The sequence below is a fragment of the Acinonyx jubatus genome, chromosome A2 (assembly GCF_027475565.1).
Source record: "Acinonyx jubatus isolate Ajub_Pintada_27869175 chromosome A2, VMU_Ajub_asm_v1.0, whole genome shotgun sequence".
NCBI classification, from domain to species: Eukaryota; Metazoa; Chordata; class Mammalia; order Carnivora; family Felidae; genus Acinonyx; species Acinonyx jubatus.
Window position 1 is genome coordinate 90,138,830 of NC_069383.1, and position 22,544 is coordinate 90,161,373.

General features: G+C 39.5%; 1 protein-coding gene across 2 annotated transcripts in view; it reads left to right on the top strand.

The window, feature by feature from the left end:
• The window catches only part of PRKAR2B (protein kinase cAMP-dependent type II regulatory subunit beta), a 102,500-nt gene that overhangs the window by 74,678 nt on the left and 5,278 nt on the right, over positions 1-22,544 (top strand). For both annotated transcript variants that reach the window (XM_053218622.1, XM_027071680.2), the window contains exons 5-9: positions 9,179-9,285; positions 12,278-12,431; positions 17,006-17,107; positions 18,850-18,924; positions 22,421-22,486. In XM_053218622.1, the coding sequence (XP_053074597.1) occupies positions 9,179-9,285; positions 12,278-12,431; positions 17,006-17,107; positions 18,850-18,924; positions 22,421-22,486 (504 nt within the window). The remainder of the gene's footprint in view (positions 1-9,178; positions 9,286-12,277; positions 12,432-17,005; positions 17,108-18,849; positions 18,925-22,420; positions 22,487-22,544) is intronic.

The following is a 22,544-nucleotide window of genomic DNA, read 5'->3' on the forward strand; positions in this document are numbered from 1 at the left end:
AAAGAATGGGGGTGTTGGTTGTTTAATAATGAAAAATTAAGAAATGAAATTAAGATAGAAAAATATAGGAATTCAGTTTAGAAATGGAAACATTTTCTTGTAGTATTAAATTACAGATAGAATAAGTGACTAATGGGAATTTGTGAAATTTTGATGGGCTTCCAAATAATCACATATTTCATTTATCTAGAATGATAATGATTCTGTGAAATAAAAGATACTTAAACTATGTAATTTCTTTCTTTATTTTTTTTAATGTTTAATTTTGAGAGAAAGAGTGCAAGCGGGGGAGAGGCAGAGAGAGGGAGACACAGAATCTGAAACAGGCTCCAGGCTCTGAGCTGTCAGCACATCGCCTGACATGGGGCTCAAACCCACAAACCATGAGATAGGTCATGACCTGAGCCGAAGTCGGATGCTCAACCGACTGAGCCACCCAGTCACCCCTAAACTATGTGATTTCTATTGATCGTCCACCAGTGCTAGTCCAAATAATTACCAGTGGAAAGATACAACTTTGTGTGTGTATGGGGGTGGGCATTGGAATTAAACTAATTTAGTATTTAACTCTTGCCCTTCAGGTACATGTGGAAGACAGCTGTAAAATTAATCCTCTGTTTTTCCCTTCAGCTAAACAGATTCTTTATTTTTCAACTAGAACTTTACATGGTAGGATTTCAGAGCTCACCGAAAACAGTGCTTCTCACGCTCTGCTGCGCCTGTAAATCATCAGAGGATCTGGTGAAAAATGCAGGGTCTCGTTCAGTAGGTCTGTCATGGAGCCTGAGAGACTGCATTTCTCACCAGCTCCCAGGTGAGGCTGATGGTCCTGGCCCACAGCCATGCTTCCAGGAGCAGACACTAGGGCCAGATGTAAAAATGCTCTAGTTCAGGTTTTTGACACTCCCGCCTGTTATTTTGTTTGCATACTTTCCTATTGAATTGAACCCACATTTTAATGCATCAGCAATGACTAGACATTGCTATTCAGGTGCCTGTACACGAAGTGATAAACAGATGGGAGTGAAATAGCTGTTAGGCATGTTTTCCGGGAATGCTTCCTATTCTGTTCTGTCCTCTAAATTGATTTTTCTTGCCATTTCAGCTTTAACTCTTTTAAAGCCCTGTAAAAAGTGCATTTAAAATAATTAAATTTGGGGTACCTGGGTGGCTCAGTCGGTTAAGCGTCTGACTTCAGCTCAGGTCATGATCCCATGGTTTGTGGGTTCGAGCCCCATGTCGGGCTCTGCTGACAGCTCAGAGCCTAGAGCCCACTTCAGATTCTGTGTCTCCCTCTCTCTCTGCTCCTCCCCCGCTCCTGCTCTGTCTCTCTTTCTCTCCCAAAAATAAATAAACATTAAAAAAATTTTTAAATACGGGCGCCTGGGTGGCTCGGTCGGTTAAGCGTCCAACTTTGGCCTAGGTCATGATCTTGCGATTCATGAGTTCGAGCCCCGTGTCGGGCTTGGTGCTGACAGCTCGGAGCCTGAAGCCTGCTTCCATATTCTGTGTCTCGCTCTCTCTCTGCCCCTCCCCTGCTCATACTCTGTCTCTCAAGAATAAATAAATGTTTTAAAAAAAATTTTTTTAATAAATAAAATAATTAAATTGCATTTAAAATAATTTTTTAAAAGCTATTACTAGTAGATTCTGGCAAGGAGCATCTTTATTTAATTAAAGTGATCATTTTTATAAACAGTACTTTTGTAGCCTTCTTTTGCTTCTTTGACGAAGGTCTTCAATATGTATATATTTTTCAAAGGCCAGTTCATAGGGGAGGGAAAAAAACAAGAAAAAGCCGCTTCACAAAATTAGCAAATTCATGAATTACCATTATTGAATATTTTATAGGGAAGAAGCAAATGTATTTACATAGTTGCTTCCAAAAGATTTTTTTTTTTAATTTGAGCCTGAACTGTCTTGATTTATTTCCCTACTATCTCAGATCTTTCTGGGAATGATGCAAAATATAGATGAGTAAAAATGTATGTTTCTCAACAAATTACCACCTGGAATTAAAAAAACCTCCCCAAACATGACAGTTTGAAGATTTTAGGTTAAGCTTATGGTCTTGAACAGTGTTCTGGTTTCTCATGATACACATTTTTTTTACAGTAACCCAAATGCATTTACATTGAATGACATATTTGGCTCCTATAACCTGCTTATAAAACAGCGCCCTTCAGTTTGATGCCGTGCCCGCATACTGTGCTCCAAAACCTGTATAAAGTGTTGGATGCCACAGAAATGCATGGTTCTTGTCCTCTTGGAACTTACGATTTGATGGGGGATCCAAATACCCACACCAAGCAATGTGGTAAAACATGGGAAATGCTGTAATGTAGTCAGGACACTGTGAGAGGGTGAGGGTCTCTCAGCCCCCTGAGGTTTCAGGAAGCTGGGAGGCCACCTGAGCTGAGCCTCAGAAAATGAGTAGAATAGGAACTTGGCAGGGGAAGAAAAGGGAGTGTTCTCACTGGAGCCTGGAGCAGAAGACACCCAGTGGAGGGAGCATAGGGTGTGTGTGTGTGCGCGCACGGTGTGTCATAAAGGACTGTTCTTGACCTCCACCCTGCAGCATTGGCTGCCTATTGAAGGCAGTGGGAAGTCACACTTGAAATACTTTCAGCAAAAGTAGTAATCGAATGTGTGTGACGTCACTGTGGTGGCAGGGTAGAGGGTAGAAAAGTGGGAAAAGGGACTTAGGGAAGAGGGGTGGTTTCATAAAATATTCAGGATTAGCAGAAGCTGGCACTTTTTAGGGACTGGATGATTTGTGACCTGATGCACAGGGTCTAGGACGTCTTCCTCCCAGTGTCTCCACTGGAATGACCATGAGCTGGTACCTTTTTCTGAAATGGGAAAATTTGGAGGAGGAAAGGGGGGGGGCAGTAATTACTCACTTATAAGAAGAATGATCTAGGCTTTGTATCTAGCATCTCATCTCAATTCCCTGAAGTCATTGTGTAGCTTGGAAATCTTGCACCTAATTGGCCTCCGAACGTTTTTTTCCTGGGAGTGCTGTGTATGCATACATTGAGCACAGCATTTGTAATTATGAATCTCTTTGAAGATATCCTTTTCATGAATATTTCAATGCTCGACTCAGTAGGCCATTTTTCTTCTGCAATATTTCTAATTTGAGACAAACTGAAATAATTTTCCTAGGCTCTCTGATAGGTTCTTTCATTAATGGAGAGTAAATTGTTATTTTTGAAGTGAGTCAGAGACCTTTCACCAAGCACAGTCATGGGTCTGCGTTCCAAAGAATAAGCTGTGGATTTCCTACTGTGGTTGTCAGTCACTGGGAAAACCTCTGCATATTAAATATTTCCTAAGTTCTTTTCACTCTGTGCATAATGATGGGGAAAGTGCATTTTGATTGATTAGAACAGACACCTGTCACATTGAGAAGTTCTAGAAGAAATGATTGTTCTGTATTTTACCAGGAATTACTTTTCTATCGGTATGTGAATTCCTAAGCTTTATAATGTTCTAACATGCAGCTCATTCCAAGATGACCAAAAAAAAATAATGTATTTCATCTTTCTCTCCCATTTGACATTTAGAGAAAGAGCTAATCAATAAGGCTGATATTCCCTCTCCATCGGGCCTAAAAGACTTGGAATATAAATAGTAAGGAAAACAAAATATTAGTAAACCATTTACTCAAACTTCGTAACTTTGATAGGTGACCATATGTTGCCTGGTTGATGAACTCATTTGGATAAAATGGTCCCTGTGAAGCCAATTAGCACCACATCAAGACAGTACTGTTTTACTGCCACATTGGCTTCATCTTCCACAGGGGCTGCTCTTTCCCACGTAGGTGCCAGCACTCACACAGGAACTGGGGGGTGGGGAGATGAAAACCATTTCCTGCAGACCACCTCTATCATTCCTCCAGAAGCTTTTCTTAGCCCACGTGAAGATGCAGTAGTATGTTCTCTGTTTCAATGGAGAATTTGGCTTTTTTATTAATTAAAATTTTCAGGCGCACCTGGGTGGCTTAGTCTGTTGAGCTTCTGACTTGGGCTCAGGCCATGATCTCACAGTCTGTGGGTTCGAGCCCCGTGCCAGGCTCTGTGCTGACAGCTCAGAGCCAGGAGCCTACTTCAGATTCTGTGTCTCCCTCTCTCCACCCTTCCCCTGCTCTCTCTCTGTCTCTCAAAAGTAAACATTAAAAAAATTAAAAAAAAAATTTTAAGTCCACATGCATATTCAATTTATAAAAATTCAAAAAGAACGAAAGAGGAGGGGTGCCTGCATGGCTCAGTCAGTTGGAGCTTCTGGGTCTTGGTTTCAGCTCAGGTCTGGATCTTGCGGTTCCTGAGATCGAACTGCACAATGGTTTCTGCACTGACAGAACAGAGTCTGCTTGGGGTTCTCTCTCTCTGCCCCTCCCTCACACACTTGCACATATGTACCTCTCTTCCTCTCTCTCTCTCAAAATAAATAATAACGTTTATTTAAAAAAAAGAATAAAAGAATAGTCAAGGGAAGGAAATCCCCCTTCCACCCCTGCCTTCCAGCAGCCCAGCTTCTCAGGAGCCATGTTCTTTTAGTGTTCTCATGGTATTTCTTTAGGGTTATACTATGTATAGATCAGTACATTGTTTTGTTTTTGTATTTTTGAAGTTTTAATTTAAATTCTAGTTAGTTAATATGGTAAAATTGGTTTCAGGAATAGAATTTAGTAATTCATTACTTACATATGACACTCAGTGCTCATCACAAGTGCCTTCCTTAATGCCCATCAACCATTTAGCCCATCCCCCCCAAACCCCCGCCAACTTCCCTCCAGCAACCCTTAGTTTGTTCCCTATATTTAATAGTCTCTTATGGTTTGTTTCCCCGCTCCCCACTCTTTTTTTTCCTTCTGTTATTAATATTATTATTATAAGTTTATTTATTTTGAGAGAGAGAGAGAGAGTAGAAGAGGGACAGAGAGAGAGGGAGACAGAAAATCCCAAGCAGGCTCTACACTGTCAGCACAGAGCCCAGTGTGGGGCTTGAACTCATGAGCTATAAGATCATGACTGAGCCAAAACCAAGAGTTGGATGCTTAACTGACTGAGCCACCCAGGCGCCCCTGTTTTGTTTCTTAAATTCCACATGTGAGTGAAATCATATGGTATTTGTCTTTCTCTGACTGACTAATTTCACTTAGCATAATAGTAGCTCCATCCACATCATTGCAAATGGTATGATTTCATTCTTTTTGATGGTGAAGTAATATTCCACTGTGTGTGTGTGTCACACACACACACACACACACACACACACACACACACACACATACCACATCTTCTTTATCCATTCATTAGTTGATGGACACTTGGGTTCCTTCCATAATTTAGCTATTGTTGATAATGCTGCTGCTATAAACATTGGGTTGCATGTGCTCCTTCAAATTTGTATTTTTGTATCCTTTGGGTAATACCTAGTAGTGCAATTACTGGGTCTTAGGGTAGTTCTATCTTTAACTTTTTGAGGAACCTCCATACTGTTTTCCACAATGGCTGCACCAGTTTGCATTCCCACCAACAGTGTAAGAAGGTTCCTCTTTCTCCACATCCTTGGCGACATTTGTTAATTTTAGCCTTTCTGACAGGTGTCAGGTGGTATCTCATTGTGTTTTGATTTTGTATTTCCCTGATGATGAGTGATGTTGAACATCTTTCTTTGTGTCTGTTAGCCATCTGGATGTCTTCTTTGAAAAACTGTCAGTTCATATCTTATGCCCATTTTTTAACCGTATTATTTGTTTTTTGGGTGTTGAGTTTAATAAGTTCTTTATAGATTTTAGATACTAACTCTTTATCTGATATGCCATTTGCAAATATCTTCTCCCATTCCATAGGCTGCCTTTTAGTTTTGTTGATTGCTTCCTTTGCTGTGCAGAAGCTTTTTATATTGATGAAGTCCCAGTAGATAATTTTTGCTTTTGTTTTCCTTGCCTCTGGCAATGTGTCTAGAAAGAAGTTGCTATGGCCAAGGTCAAAGAGGTTGCTGCCTGTGTTCTCTAGGATTTTGATGCAAATATTAAAGACCCACAGCTAATATCATCCTCAATGGGGAAAAACTGAGAGCTTTTCCTCTGTGGTCAAGAACAAGACAGGAATGTTCACTCTCACCATTGTTATTTGACAATGGAAGTCCTAGCCTTGGCATTCAGACAACAAAAAGAAATAAAAGGCATTTAAATCAGCAAGAAAGAGGTCAAACTTTGACTACTCTCAGACACCATGATCCTTTAGGTAGAAAACCCCGAAGACTCCACCAAAAATTACTAGAACTGATATATGAATTCATCAAAGTTGTAGGATATAAAATCAATGTACAGAAATATGTTGCATTTCATTATGCCAATACTGAAGCAGCAGAAAGAGAAATCAAGGCGTTGATCCCATTTATAGTTGCACCAAAAACCGTAAGATACCTAGGAATAAACCTAAGCAAAGAGGTAAAAGATCAGTGTATTATTTTTAAATTTTGTTGGCAGCAAACTTCCCACAGCATTCTGCCCAGTTCTTTTTTTTACTGAACAATAATCTGTATTTATGGAAGTTCCATATTTTCCATATTCTTTTAAAAAATTATTTGTATCACTATTTATAAAAGTTTAAATTGGTAACATTTATATATTATAAAGCCATATCAAGAAAACACATTAACATTTTGCTGTTGTCTGATTTATTAAAATTGTATAACAAAGGAGGACCCGCATCATCAAAATAACATTGAAAAAGAAGAACAAAGTTCAGGACTCACACTTGCCAGTTTCAAAAATTTTACTACAGAGCTCCAATAATAAAAATAATGTGCTACCGGCGTGGGCAGACACATAGAACCAAGGAGTAGAATTGAGAGTCTACAAACAAACCCTATAGTTTTGATTGATACATTTGATCTGATGTCCATTTGATTTTGACAAGAGTGCCAAGACCATTCAATGGGGAAAAGAACAGTCTCTTCAGCAAACGGTGCTGAGACAACTGGACATCCACACACAGAAGAACCAAGTTGGACCCCTCCTTTACACTGTACACAAAGATTAACTCAAAGTGGATCCAAGACCTTAAATGTAAGCTCCCAAACTATAAAAACTCTTCGAAGAAAACACAAGGGTAAGTGTTCATGACCTTGGATTTAGGGAGACACCAAAAACAGGAATATGAAAAGAAAGAAATTGGACTTCATAAAAAATAAAAATTTTGTGCATCAAAGGACATTATCAAAAAAAATGAAAGACATTTTGCTAAATAGAAAATATTTGCAAATCATATATATAAGGGCATGATCTCCAAAATCTATAAAAAACTCTTACAATCCAACAACCAAACAACAACCTAACTTAAAACTGGGCAAAATACTTGAATAGACATTTCTCCAAAAAAGATTTACAAGTGACCAATAAGCACGTGAAAAAATCCTCAACATGGCCAGTCATTGGGGAAATGTCAGTCAAAACCTCAATGAAATACCAGCGCAGCCTCACTAGGGTGGGTAATTTTTTTTTTAAAGGAAAATAACAAGTGTTGGTGAGGATGTGGAGAAACAGAAACCCTAGTACATTGCTGGTGGGAAAGAAACTGGTTTAGGCACTGTGGAAAACAGCTTGGCAGTTTCTTAAAAAGTTAAACATAGAATTACCATAGAATTCAGCAGCTCCACTCCTGGGTATAACCCAGAAGAATCAACATAGATATTCAAACAAATACTTGAATATGAATGTTCAATATTCATGCCCAACCTGTCAACAATCCAAGTGTTCATTGATGGATGAGTGGATAAACATTATGGTATATTTACAGTGGGGTATCATCCATCCATAAGGAGGAATGAAGTATGATAGACCTAGAACAAGGACAGACCTTGAAAACCTTACTTACGTACACTAAGTGAAATAGTCGATGGGTAAGGTCATATGTTGTATGATTGCATTATATGAAATATCCAGATTAGGTGAATCCATGGAGACAGAAAATAAGTAGGTGTTGCCAGGAGCTAGTGGGAGGGGAGAATAGCAAGTGACTGCTTGGTGGGCACAGGGTTTTGGGGCGCAATGAAAATGTTTTGGAACTAAGAAGTGACGGTTGCACAACTTTTTGTGGCCACTGAATTGTTCACTTAACCATGGATAATTTTATGGGAAATTTTACCTCATGAAAACATTTTGTATATATAATTCATCTGAACATTTTGATTGCCATTAGTTTTAATATTTAATGGCTAAAATACACTTTAAGGATGCAATTAAATCAACTCTTTACAGACTCAATCACTGAAGTGCCTCCACTAAATCCCTGGGTACCACAGAACATAGTTTGAGAAACACTGAGCTCTTTTGTGTATTCTAGGGTCTTCAAATTATTCCTGTATTCTGAGGAAAGATTTCTTCACCTAGTTTATTCTCACTAGCTGAAGTTTATCCTTAAGCCTTGTCAACCATGCTTTAGCAGAATAAAAATTTTATATAGTTTTAATAGTTGTTGAAGAATAGTTTGAGGTTTCTGGCTTCCGTTTTAATAAATCTGTCCTAGCGAGGCGAAAGGTTGCTTCTTGAGGAGAACCTTAGTGACAAAGAAGAGTGATAAAAAATTTGCCATAGTCATTTTTGGTTTTGCTTTTGTTGTTTTTCTGTTCCGTTCTATTTTGGTTTTGGTGCTAAACCAAAAAGGATTGGAGTTAGAATTTGAATTCAGTAAGTTATTTAGGTAATCTCTATATAAATTCTAGTGATGACTAATATAGGGAAGTTTTAAAAACAAGGATCTTGGAAAGACATTTGCAATAGTTCTTTACTAACATAGGTATTTTAATTGCCCAGATTATATTTCACATTTAAGGTATATGGTGGTTTGGTGTTTCATTTTTCAGTATATTAGTGATCTTTGCACTGAAATATTCTGAGGTAGCCAATTATAATTACTTTCATTCAGGCACTGAATATAAGAGGAAATATATAATCTTCTTATTTGTATGTGGTAAGGAGGACTGTGTGTGTGTGTGTGTGTGTGTGTGTGTGTGTGTGTGTTTTGTAACACTTAGTGGCAGTGATGGCATTTCGATTTCTTTGAGCTTGTTCACAGAAATATAAAGCTGATTATGGTTAGCCAAGAGAACATATTACAGATAAACATAAGGATTGTATCTTTTCTTTAAAAAAAAATAGGAGCAGATGTCTCAAGTGTTAGATGCCATGTTTGAAAAATTGGTCAAAGAAGGGGAGCATGTAATTGATCAAGGCGATGATGGTGACAACTTCTACGTGATCGATCGGTAAGTCTCGCGTAACTTCACTGATGCAATGTAATGAACCTCTCGTGTAAAATCTCAGTGGTTCTAATGACTGGCAAATTAATATTTGATCGTTGCTGTTACCTCTTTATTCTTAGTACTACATAACAGGCACCAGAAACCTGCTGTGAATACGTGTGGTGAAATCACCTTAGAGCACGGAAGAAGGCATAGTTTATAGAAGAACTGATGATATTGGTTTGTGAAATCTATAAATCCCAGTCATTTCCTGCGAGCTACCTCATTTATTAACTTCTGCTGGAGAGGACGCCTGTTATAGTTAGGACGGAAGCAGAGCACGGCCTTGGGGGTGTCGAATCCTATAACTCAACCTCTGTTATGTTTTTTAAAAGGTTCTTTTTTTTTTTAATGAACTCTAAAGTAAAACACGCCCATGGTAGGAGAGAGTAGTTTATGCTCTTTCCAGAAATTGTTCTGCATTCTTGTGCATTAAAAGCATTATAGAGAAGTGATTTTAAAGTACTGTAGAGAAATTATTTTATTTCAGTGAGAAGGCATGTGTTCGTACTGAAAATGTAATTTCAGAAAACTTAAGTGGTGCTTTACTTGATCAGCGAACCATGTGCTTTAAGTGACAATTAGGTAAGAGCCCTAAACTGTTAATGGCGGAGCAGTCTGAACTGAGTCTTTAGGTCTTCGCTTTTGGAAAGCGATGATAAAGTGTTTATGAGACCATTGGCATCCCCTGCCCTTCCCATTCCAGGTGCAACACAGGACTTCTCCCTGCCGGTTCATTGGGTTATATTTGTTGCTCTGAGTAGAGCTGTGTTCAACTCAGAACCTTGCAGAAAATCGCAGCCATGTGTCTGCACAGGCCTCGTTTCTTGACTCGGCCCTCCTACATCAGTGATCGAGCATGCTCTCTGCATCGAGGGTGCTCGCTGACTCCTCCATTCCCTCATCCCTAATGCCTCAGTGACCTGTAGAGCTGTTGGCAAGATGGTAGCCAGGGCTAGGGTGAGCTCTCCGATTTTAGAACAGACCCATTTATCCCATACGTAAATTAAAGTCTTGATCTTCGTGTCATTAACAGCCGTCATCAGTGAAACACCTCAGAAATTCCCTCAGCTTTTAAAGTGTATTTAACTGTAGGGGTATATGAGAAACCCAAATGTGGTTAAAAACTCCCTTACATTTCCCTTTTCGGTTAGCTCCTCATCACCCATTTGTCAGGTGAAAACTCCCAGGCACAGGGAAGTGACGGTAGTCAGTTAAAGTCAGCCAGCCCAGCATCCAGGTCTCTTGGCCACTGTTTGTGGTCTTTCCACGGCTTCACACTGCCTGACCCCTCATGTTATCAGGGAAGAAATCTATATGAAAAGGCAGTACAGATTATAGACTGACGTGATCGCAGGTGACTGATAGTTATTTTACTTCTCATCAGCACATTTGTTGTGTATTTTATTCTGTTCAAAGGAGGAAATGTAGAGAACGTGTTTAGTGCAAGTGTAGATAGTGCCAAGAGAAGAAGTAATCTGTACTTGAAAAACAGTCATGAAACAAATTTTAGAAGGTATCCTTGAAAAGCCATTCTGTCCATGAATATACAAGCCAGTTATTCTCTTATTAGTATCTTTGTCTAGTTTCTAACGTTTTTTTGTTTTTGCTTTTGTTGTATCCTTATCATTCATAATCCTTTTCTAATCTTCAAAGCTCTCTCTGTTTTTGTTAAGGGTTTAACCAACATGATAAAGGCAAAGAACTTCTGCCAGCTGCCCTCCTGGTGTTTCAGCCAGCCTTGAAGCCATGTTCTCTGATAAAATACAGTGTGTGGAAAGACAGTCCTCCACAAGAAGAATGCAGTTATATAGAGAGAGGATCTGTCAAATATGTAGCACAGTGCCATGCAGACTGAGTGTTACTTGCCTAGAATAAGAACCCAAATAAAAGATAAGCACAGAATAAAAAGACCTACAGAAAGACCAGAATCAGATAGTCTGAATTTCTACCACTTTTTGCTTTAGATTGGGGTGTCAGTCTACAATAAAGGGCCAAGTGATGTAAAGAGCTCTAGTAAATTTTTTAGGCTTTGTAGGCCATGTGGTCTCCGTCACAACTACTCAGCTCTGTTGTGGCAGTAAATATCAGCGATCAGTAAGCCGTAAACAAACCCGTGCGTCTGTGTTCCAGTAAAACTTGATTCATGAAAGCAGGCAGCCAGTCTGTGGGCCATGCTTTGCTGGCCCCCCCTTAGATTATAAAGGACCCTTGTAAGTGTTGTACAATGGTGCTGACCAAATTGTTAGAGCTGTATGTTTTTTTTTAAAGTTATTTTCTTCTGGGCCGCATGGGTGGCTCAGTTGGTTGAGTGTCTGATTCTTGATTTCAGCTCAGGTCACGATCTCACGGTTTGTGAGTTCGAGCCCGGCGTCGGGCTCCATGCTGACAGTGCAGAGCCTGCTTGGGAGTTTCTCTCTGCCCACCACCCCCTGCCTGCCCCCCCTCAAAATAAATCAACATTTTAAAAAAGAAAAGTATTTTCCTCTCATTTCAGAAGTAATACATGTTCATGTGGGAGACAGAACCTCTTTAATTAGGTAGTGAACATTCTAGAATCTTTCACTATTCTTAATGCTCAGAGATAAATACAGACAGCTTTGTTTCATATACATTCCTTCAGAAGGATGCCTACACATACACTATTTGGTTGTAGTCTTCTATTTTCATCATTTATTTTATTATTGTAAACTTTTATTGTTTAGTCTCTTTTTCCACCACAGACCCATGTATGGTCCTTACCCTCATCTAGGTGATGGTGTCTTCCTGCTTGTCTGGCACAGATGTTGTCTCTGGCACATACTAATGCCCTTTTATTCCTTGTCAACCAACAGAGGAGAAAGGGAAGCTGGAAATGGGATTTTTCTTGCACAGGGCTCTTCTCTGAAATTATGTTTGATAGTGATGAGATTTTGCTTGAATTCTTTTTACCTCTTACTTTTCATATGTCCAACAGAGGAACGTTTGATATTTATGTGAAATGCGATGGTGTCGGAAGGTGTGTTGGTAACTACGACAATCGTGGGAGTTTCGGTGAACTGGCCTTAATGTACAATACGCCCAGAGCAGCTACGATCACTGCTACCTCTCCGGGTGCTCTGTGGGGTTTGGTGAGTGAAATATTTACGTGACCATGATTTTATTTGTCAATGTTGTTATGATGGAAGCCAGGTAGATGGAATTATTTTAGTTCTAATAGCTGGATTTCTTTGCCATCCTCATCAGCCATCAGGGTATTTGTTATATAGTGGATGCTGAACTGTTGGGTCTGTGCTGAGACTGTGCTGAGTTAAATCTTCACGTTCTTTCCCTGATCAAGTCAGGAGCGTAGCCTCCTGGCCCTGGGAAGGATACTCAGATCCAAAATGCTCTTAAAAACCAGCCACCCAGGCAAATGCACAGAGCCTTCAGTGTTGTGTTCTCAGATAGCTTTCCGTGGTGTTATATTATCTGTGCTTCCCAAAGTGTGCCCCCCCCCCCCCCCGCCCAGTAGCATCTGTATCACTTGGGTACTTGCTAGAAATGCAAATTCTGGGGGGTCCCACTTACCAATTTGGGCCCACTGACTCAGAAGCTCTGGAGATGGGGCCCAGTGATCCGTGCTTGAGCAAACCCACCATGTGACTCTGGTGCCTGAGAGCATTTGAGAATCCTCCATAAACAGATTCTCTTGGTGTGCTATAAATTGGTAACAACTTGGCATTGAAAAGCAGCTGGGTAGAGAGAGAGTACTTGATGTCAGTGCTTCTCACACACATGAGAATTACTTTGCAGGAGGCGGGGGCCGGGGGGTGGTTAAGACAAATCCTTGCTGAGGCCCCACCATAGACTAATTTAATCAGACTCTGTAGAGTTGGGTCCTGGGCTTTTAAAATGAATTTGTTAATAGTGATATTTGTATAAGGCTTAAAAGTCAGTTTAAAGACACTTGGGTGAGGTGGGAAGGGAGGGTCTTTTCATACGTGGTATCAGGGTGCAGAGTAGCCGATTCTAGAAGACTGTTTAAGATGGTGCTTCTCAGACTCCAGTGTGCTTACCTGGGAACATAGTTAAAATGTAGATTCTGGTTCACTAGGTCTGGAATGAGGCCTGTGATTTTGTGTTACTCATAAGCTCCCAGGGCACCCCAGTGCTGCTGTGCCCAGAACACACTATTTAAGTAGCGCTGATTTAAGGGCATGTTTGTGATACTTGTATTTTCTTTTTAAATTGTTGAAAACAGCCCACCCTGTAGTTTCAACACAGATATATTCGCTCAGGAATCCTTTTGTGGAAGGAAGAGAGGTTGAGAAATTGGAAGTCTGTTAGGATCTGGTTCCCAAGGACTATAGTTTTACAGAAGTAGCACATTACTCGGTGACGTCTCAGCATTTAACTGTGAAGCAAATTCAGCTGATAAAAATCTCTTGCTCAAAGAAACAATACATACTGTATTTCCTCTTCTGAGAATCAGGCAATTATTGTTTACATAGTAAAAATGTGATGGGTCTCATTTTCAGATGTACAAGAAAAATGGGAATTGTTTCACACAGGAGGAAACTCATTGTCATCTGAAGTGTTTCAGGGACTATTAAAGATTTGAACACCCAAAGCCAGCTAAGTAGAAACTCCTGACCAGACCAGCCTAGGTCCATAGGAAGTGTTTGCCTGTCATCAGAATGGTGGGCTGAACCCACAGTCTGCTGTGAGCTGTTTCATTAAGGAAGGCACCAGTTAAAAATGTATTTATTCCAGGGGCACCTGAGAGGCTCCGTCGGTTAAGTGTCCTGGTGCACCTTAAACTACGTATGGAGGTCCAGCATTTCCCAGTGTGTGATACTCAGGCCATCAAGAAGGATCAAGCATTTTCAGAGATTTTTACTCATCTATAGACGTTATTAAAGTGGGCAGTTTGTGATGGTCACCTTTGGGTATGTGCATGACCACAGTGACTTTTTAAAGATTAGGATAGTGGACATATCACTTAATGTTTCAAACCTGGTTTTTGAAGAGCAACTTATCAAACTAGCCCCTTTTCAGAAAAAGTCGAGTAGAAAAGATACTTTTCTTTTAAGGCCAACGGATTGGAGCTCTGCCATATATGTGCAGGTATAAAGATAAGCACATCCCAAGAGAAAAGTCCTTTGTGGACTCGTCTGACTTTGTAAATAGGACTCTTCGCCTTAGGGGATTAACTGATGTGCATGACCCTGCCCATGATTTGGGAGGCCATGATTGATGTGGCTAGGGTGAAAACTTTTGAAGTGGGCATTTCTGGATTTTAATTATATGTCACAGTGGGTGTGAAGAGGTGGGCCACGAATAAAATTTTTCCCGGGATGTACACTACTTTGTGGTTCATCTCTAAATCACTAAACTATTTCTAGTCTTCTCTGTTTTGCAATTAACTCTGTCCATTAAACAGTGTTGCAGTCGGTTCCCAAACTGATTATGTATCAGAATCACTTGGGGAGCTTTTATGAACTATAGATTATTGGGCCCTACATGCAGACACTGTTTGAGTCATTCAAGTCTGGGATCTGAGAAACCTTTGTTGTTGTTGTTGTTGTTGTTGTTGTTGTTGTTGTTGTTGTTGTTAACGCTAGAGCTGATTCTCATGCAGACCCAAGCTTGGAAATTATTTTAGTAAATTTACTAATTACCTTGCAAATTTTTCTCTTTTAAAAAAAGTTATTAGGATTGCAGCTCCAAATTACAGCTCTTGTAAAATTGTAATAAACTAAATGGGGGAACAGGATGTTTGCTTTGCTTTCCTAGAGGCTTATGCCCTCCACACTCGCATTTTTTCCCATCCTACCAGTTCAATTAAATTCAGCCTTACTATGTCAGTGCAGTAATTTAATAATTAATGAACGTAACTCCATTTTATTTTATATTAAAATGGTGTAATTGATTATCAGTGAATGACTAATTATGGGGACTCTTTACTATGAACTATTATGAATAATGTTTTGTAGAAATTTTTCAAAGTAGTTTGTAGGAAAACCATTTTTTGAGCTGTTTATCATCTTTAAAATTTTCCCTAGTTCCTTAATTGAGTTCTGTATCTTTGAGGTTAAGTAGTGTAAACAGAGGAACGTTTTAGGGCCCTGAGAATGATAAACACTGGCATTCAGCTCTGACAGTCAAGAAAGTCATAGTTTCTCTGTGCACATTTTTTTAAAAAAGAAAAACTCTGACACACTGTGGATATGACAGCCTAGCATACATGATTTTTTAAGGTCTCATAGTTGCCTTATGATTAAAAAAATTTTGGGGGTGCCTGGATGGCTCAGTTGGTTAAGTGTCTGACTCTCATGATCTCACAGGTCATGATCTCACAGTTTGTTGGTTTCAGGCCCGTGTCGGGCTCTGTGCTGACAGCTCAGAGCCTGGATCCTGCTTCAGATTCTGTGTCTCCCTCTCTCTCTGCCCCTCTTCCAGTCTCTCTCTCTCTCTCAAAAATAAACAAACATTAAAAAAAAATTTCTAATAGTGTTTTTCATGTATTTTTTTTTCTGCAGCCCACATCAAGAAACACATTAGGAAATCTCACAACCAGTGCATGTGTATGTGTGTCTTTGTGTATAACTGAAATAAATCCCTAAATAACACTTTACTAAAAGATGTGCATGCTGAGATTTTCTGTTCTTTATTTTTTATAAAAATGCTGGTCATGGATGAAGGGGGTCAAAAGGTACAACTTCCAGTTATAAAATTCATACAACCTGGGATGTCCTGTACACCATGGCCACTGTAGTTCATAATACTGCATTGTATATTTGAAAGTTGCTAAGAGGGTAGATCTTAAAAGTTCTCTACTAGAAAAAAGAATTTGTAACTATGTATGGTGATGAAAGTTAACTAGACTTACTGTGATCATTTCTCAATATATATGAATACCAGTCATTGTATTGTACTCCCTAAACAAATTGTTTTATAGGTCACTTATACCTCAATTTAAAAAAATGCTGGTATGTTCCACTGAAACGATTTTGTGACACTCTTGGGCTGTCATCCACAGTAAAAGAACTTGTGCTATCCTGAACTCAGAGACACACAGTGGTGGCTTCTAGTGATGGGGTGGGGGGGGGGGGGTGTTGATCAAAGGGTACAGATTTGCAGTTACAAGGTGAATGAGTTCTGGGGATTGAATGAACAGCATGATAATTATGGTTAACAACATTGTATTGTTGCTAAGAGAAGTCTTAAATGTGCTCCTTACAAAAAAGAAAAGGGTAATTATTATGTGAGGTGGTGTTAACTAACTCTGTGGTAATCATTTCACAAGGTATATAAGTGTATCAAATCAACAAGTTATATACCTTAAACTTACGCAGTATTATAGATCGTTTGGATCTCAATAAAGCTTGGAGGAAAACCAAGATGGGCCTATTGCCTTTTTTTAAATGGTGCAATAGTGCCACCTTGTGGGTTGTCCCAATTACACGTTGACCAGATATGTTCTGAATTAAAGGAAACTCATGTTTCCTTTAAAAAAATGAAAGTAATATTTTATATGGGTGTATATTTTATGGTTGAAGAAATAAAAAATCTGCAAAGGATAATAATGGTAATCTTTTATTTCAAAGTCTTCAGATATTGTTTGTTCCTTATACGGAATAGAATGAAACTACCTCTTCAAACTTTTTTCCTAATAAAATCTGTCTTGTAACTGTATTTGTATCTGCTGTTCTGCCTTTAGGACAGGGTAACCTTCAGGAGAATAATTGTAAAAAATAATGCCAAAAAGAGAAAAATGTATGAAAGCTTTATCGAGTCACTGCCATTCCTTAAATCTTTGGAAGTAAGTATATGTATATGCTTTTGTTTTATTTTGCTTTAAAATGTTTGGAATATTTTGTTCCATAGAAAAGGTTCTTTGAATAAAAATGTATCCACATTTTTAGTTGAAAGAATTAAATTGTGGTGTTTGTATAACTTGGTATTTCTTTTACTACCTATGACTGCATTTGTTTTATTTTGCTTAGTTTTACAAGTAATAGACTTCTGTGAGTATCTATAACATATTTATATGTGGGTTTTATCTAAAAGCAGACCTAATAAGTATTTACCCAAAGAAAACAAAAATACTTATTCAAAGGGTTACATACATCCCAGTGTTTAAAGCAGCTTTATCTACAATAACCAAATTATGGAAACAGCCCATGTGTCCATCCACTGATGAATGGATATAGAAGATGTGGGACATATACAATGGAATATTATTCAGCCACAAAAAAGAATGAAATCTTGCCATTTGCAACGATGTGGATGGAGCTAGAGAGAGTATAATGCTAAGTGAAATATATCAGGGAAAGACAAATAGCATATGATTTCTCTCATGTGGAATTTAAGAAACAAATGAGCAGTGGGGGGAAGTAAAGAGAGAGAGAAACCAAGAAACATACTCTTAACTATATAGTTGAGAACAAGCCGATAGTTACCAGAGGGTGGGGTATGGGTAAAAATAGGTGACGGGTTAAGGAGGACACTTGTGATGAGCACCGAGTATTGTCTGGAAGTGTTGAATCACTGTATTGTGCACCTGAAACAAATATTACGCTACATGTTAACTAACTGGAATTTCAATAAAAACTAAAAAAAATAAAAGCAGACTGAAAATAATATATAAATGTAGGCAGTAGCACTAGTTGTGCCTTTACAGGGACAGCTTGTCAAAACGGTGTGTCCTCCCTGGCCTCTCCTTCCCAGTCAACTCTGCTGTTTACTCCTCTTCTCCTTCCTCTTCACATTGGCATTCCAGGGTCTCTTCTGTTTTCCGGCTACACTTACGCACTTAGTGAGCTTGTCGTATCCCCTGGCTGTAAATACTGCTTATATGTTGATGCCTCCTGAAATTGACATCACTAGGCAAGGTCCCTCCCTCAAATAGCCGATATATTTAACCTATGCCCTAAGATGTCTAATAGATATCTCAAACCTAGTGCGTCCTCGACCTTCTCTCCCATGCCTTCCCCATCTTACTGCACCTTGGCCAGAAGCCTTGGGATTCATACTGACTCTTGCACTGAAATCTCCTTCGGCTGGGTTGTCAGTACATGCCTGGTAGATGTTCTGGCCGCATGACAGAATGCGTATGAGGCAGCTGTTAATATGTAGCAGCATCTCTTTTAAATGAAAGGAGATCAGGGGCTGGAAATCCAGATGCCTTCAGATTTGGGCAAGTAACATAAAGGAGAAAACGAAGCCAGGATGGGATTTGGGTCAAGATGGACGACAAGTTCTCCAGCTAAAGATCATCAGCTAGTCTCCCACAGCTTGTAGCTGGTGCCATGTGCAAATGTGGGCCGGGTGTTGTGAGTCTCCTTCCTGATTTTTCAAGAGAAGCTGAAAATTAAGATTTTTATGAGAAATCTATTTTAAAATGCTGGCAGTTCATTAATCCAACACACACACACACACACACACACACACACACACACACACACTGCTGGGTTTATTTGGCTTAAAGGCTACCAGTTTTTAACTTCTGAAATAGGATTACCCAGATCATCTGTGTGATATTATCTTTTTTTTTTTTTGAAGGTTTCTGAACGCCTGAAAGTGGTAGATGTCATAGGCACCAAAGTATACAACGATGGAGAACAAATCATTGCTCAGGTACAGTCCTTTTTAGGTAATTCACCTTAGGGTTATATTCCGAAAGGTTCTTAACATGTGGCAGATCTTGACCAGTTTTTCATGTGTCTATAATTAGTATGCAGTGATGGATTAAATGATTATTAGTTCTACCAAATGACCTGTTAAAAGTAGTTTAATTTATAGCCATTAAGCTATCTGAATATTTTTATTTATATAATTAAGTCCCAATGAACATGTATTAAATCATCACATGGATTTCTGGATAATTTTATTATTTGTACGTGACATGAAATTCAAATATATCTAAACAATAAGATGTTGTTAATGATCAGAAAAAACAGGTGGGTATTCCTCGAGATAGTAAGGACCCAGTAGGTGCACTGGGAGTTATTGCAGAGTTTTGCACGCTGAGTTCATGATGAGACCTCCTGGGGCTGCTCCCTGATAAAATTAATCAAGAAGGGAACACACTGCACCCTGTAATTTTTAGGTTTCCAGGCACTAAATGGGGGCCAACGTGCTGTTTAACCCCTAAAGCTTTTCTAAGATCCCAGTTGTAACCTTGGTTACAATAGAGCTGCGGAGAAGTAGGATTTATGAAAACAGTTGAAGTTCACAGACACAGCTACAGATCTTGTATTAACTTGTATTTCCTAGTTACAGTTTTGAAGTATTGAGTGAATGATTTAAACAGATTTTAAAAGATTCTGTAATATTTGTATCCAGATATTGATACCATATTATAATCTTTATCTAAAATATTGTCTCTTCTGGGGTGCCTGCCTGGCTCAGTCAGTAGAGCATGGGACTCTTGATCTCAGGGTCGTGAATTTGGGCCCCACGTTGGGCACGGAGTCTACTTTAAAAAAATAAAGAATACTGTCTCTTGATATATCTGAAACAAGATTCAAGGTCTGTGAGACTTGAGGAAAGAATAATTTTTTAGAAGGAAAATAAGTAAATCGCTCTCTCTCTCCTATCACACATATGCATGTATACACAGATTAGTCAGGGATTGGAGAGAAGTGGAGTCAAATTAGAGAACAAGGCTAAGGTTCTACAGAAGTTGAAAAATAACAAAGTACAGAGCACTTTTGAAATGACTTTTTAGCCTTTTATTTTGTAATAATTACAGATTTGTGGTAAGTTGCAAAAGTCAGAGAGGTCTCATGCCCTTCTGCCCCACTTTCTGACGGTGCGTCTTGCATCACTACAGTTCAATGTCACACCTAAGGAACTGACAGTGGTACGATCCATAGACCCTGTTTCACCACTTTTACATCATTTTTAGCACAGTTTTCTTTTCTTTTCTTTTCTTTTCTTTTCTTTTCTTTTCTTTTCTTTTCTTTTCTTTTCTTTTCTCTTCTTTTCTCTTCTCTTCTCTTCTCTTCTCTTTTTTCTTTTCTTTTCTTTTCTTTTTTCTTTTCTTTTCTTTTCTTTTCTTTTCTTTTCTTTTCTTTTCTTTTCTTTTCTTTTCTTTTCTATTTTAGAGAGAGTGCGCACAAGTTGGGGAGTGGCTCAGAGGGAGGGGGAGAGAGAGAGAGAGAGAGAGAGAGAGAGAGAGAGAGAATCCCAAGCAGGCCCAGTGTGGGGCTCGATCCCACCCCTGAGATCATGAACTGAGCCGAAATCAAGAGTTGGAGGCTCAACCAACAGAACCACCCAGGTGCCCCTAGAGCACGTTTTTTAAAAAAAAAATGCCTAGGGGCACCTGGGTGGCTCCGTTGGTTGAGCGTCTGACTTTGGCTCAGGTCATGATCTCACGGTTTGTAGGTTCGAACCCTGCGTTGGGTTCTGTGCTGATGGCTTGGGGCCTGGAGCCTGCTTTGGATTCTGTGTCTCCCTCTCTCTCTGCCCCTCCCTCGCTCACACTCTGTCTCTCAAAAAATGAATAAACATTAAAAAAATTAAAAACTGCCTGGCTGGCTTGGTCGGTAGAGTGTGCGATTCTTGATCTTTGGGGTTGTGAGTTCGAGTCCCATACTGAGTGTAGAGATTACTTAAAAATAAAATGTTAGGGGCACCTGGGTGGCTCAGTCGGTTAAGCATCCGACTTTGGCTCAGGTCACGATCTCGCGGTCCGTGAGTTTGAGCCCTGCGTTGGGCTCTGTGCTGACTGCTCAGAGCCTGGAGCCTGTTTCACATTCTGTGTCTCCCTCTCTCTCTGACCCTCCCCCGTTCATGCTCTGTCTCTGTCTTAAAAATAAATAAACCTTAAAAAAAATTTTTTTAAATAAAAAAAAATAAATAAAATGTTAAAAAAAAGTAACACACTCTATAGACCTATTATTAAAATACTTGAAAATTTAACATGAAGCTCTGATGAGAGATTATATATTATACTTAGGGTTTACTAAAGATCTTTGTAGATAGTAGTTGTCTTTTAAGTATTTATAAAACATTCATGTCTATATTGCATAAACCTAGACAAAAATGTGTAAGCTGACAGTGTATTTCTTACATTTTATGTACTAAGGAGTTTTGAAAAACCAAAGTTCCTCTAGAATCACTTTGAGAGGCTCAGAAAAGTCAGAATCTGTTATTTTCTGTATTGCACTATTTAAATAGGAAGGCATCATCAGAAATCAACACCGAGTTCACTCAAAAACCAAAAGCAGGAAAAAGCAGGTGTGTAGTTAGAAATGGCAACACTTTCAGAAGCCTTTTTTAGGCCCCCCGAGGTAGTGTGGAATGTAGCTAAAGACGACAGGGCCCACGTGGATTCCTGATGAGCCTGGGCCCTGATGAGCCCACGTGGATTCCTGATGAGCTTCCTGATGAGCCTGGTTGCTTGCTTTCTCCTCTTTGAGAGTTTCTCCCCTTTGGGCCACTGGTGCTAATTGCTTGTTACCAGAGGGTGATGCAGGTGTGCATCTGAGCGCTTCTCCAGCAGCGGTAGGAGTGGCCAGCAGAGTGGGAGGTGCTACTAGGAAACGGTGCTGCCATTTCTTTCTCTCTCTCTTTTTTTTATGTTTATTTATTTATTTTGAGAGGGTGGGGGAGGGGCATAGAGGGAGGGAGAGAATCCCAAGCAGGATCCACATGGTCAGCACAGAGCCTCACAGGAGACTCGATCCCACAAACTGTGAGATTATGATCTGAGCCAGAACCAAGTCAGGTGCACGCTTAAGTGACTGAGCCACCCAGGCGCCCCCAGCGCTGCCATTTCTGACTGTGGACGTGGTCATCCAGGCTGGAGTTGGGGCTAAATTCTTCAGTATTTGCCATGGTTTTTGTTTTGTTTTGTTTTGTTTTGTTTTGTTTTGTTTTGTTTTGTTTTGTTTTTTGGCTAGTTTTAGCAAGAAAGGCTGTGGTAGGAAGTTTGTTAATTTTACAAATGAGCTCATTACTTGTGATTGTCGAGCACACAGCCTTTCAATTTAGACAGAGTCTGTTCCTATGGAGCTTCAGTTGTCCGGCACAATCATCTTCACTTTTCGGGGCTTGAGAGACAAGGGGATTGTTGTCACCCGAATTTGCATTTTCACCCTCGCTGCTTGTTTCCTTCTTACAGGGAGATCTGGCAGATTCTTTTTTCATTGTAGAATCTGGTGAAGTGAAAATCACTATGAAAAGGAAGGTAAGTGTTGGCAAGTCCCAAACACCCATGGGGAGCAAGGAACACCATATGTTTCCTT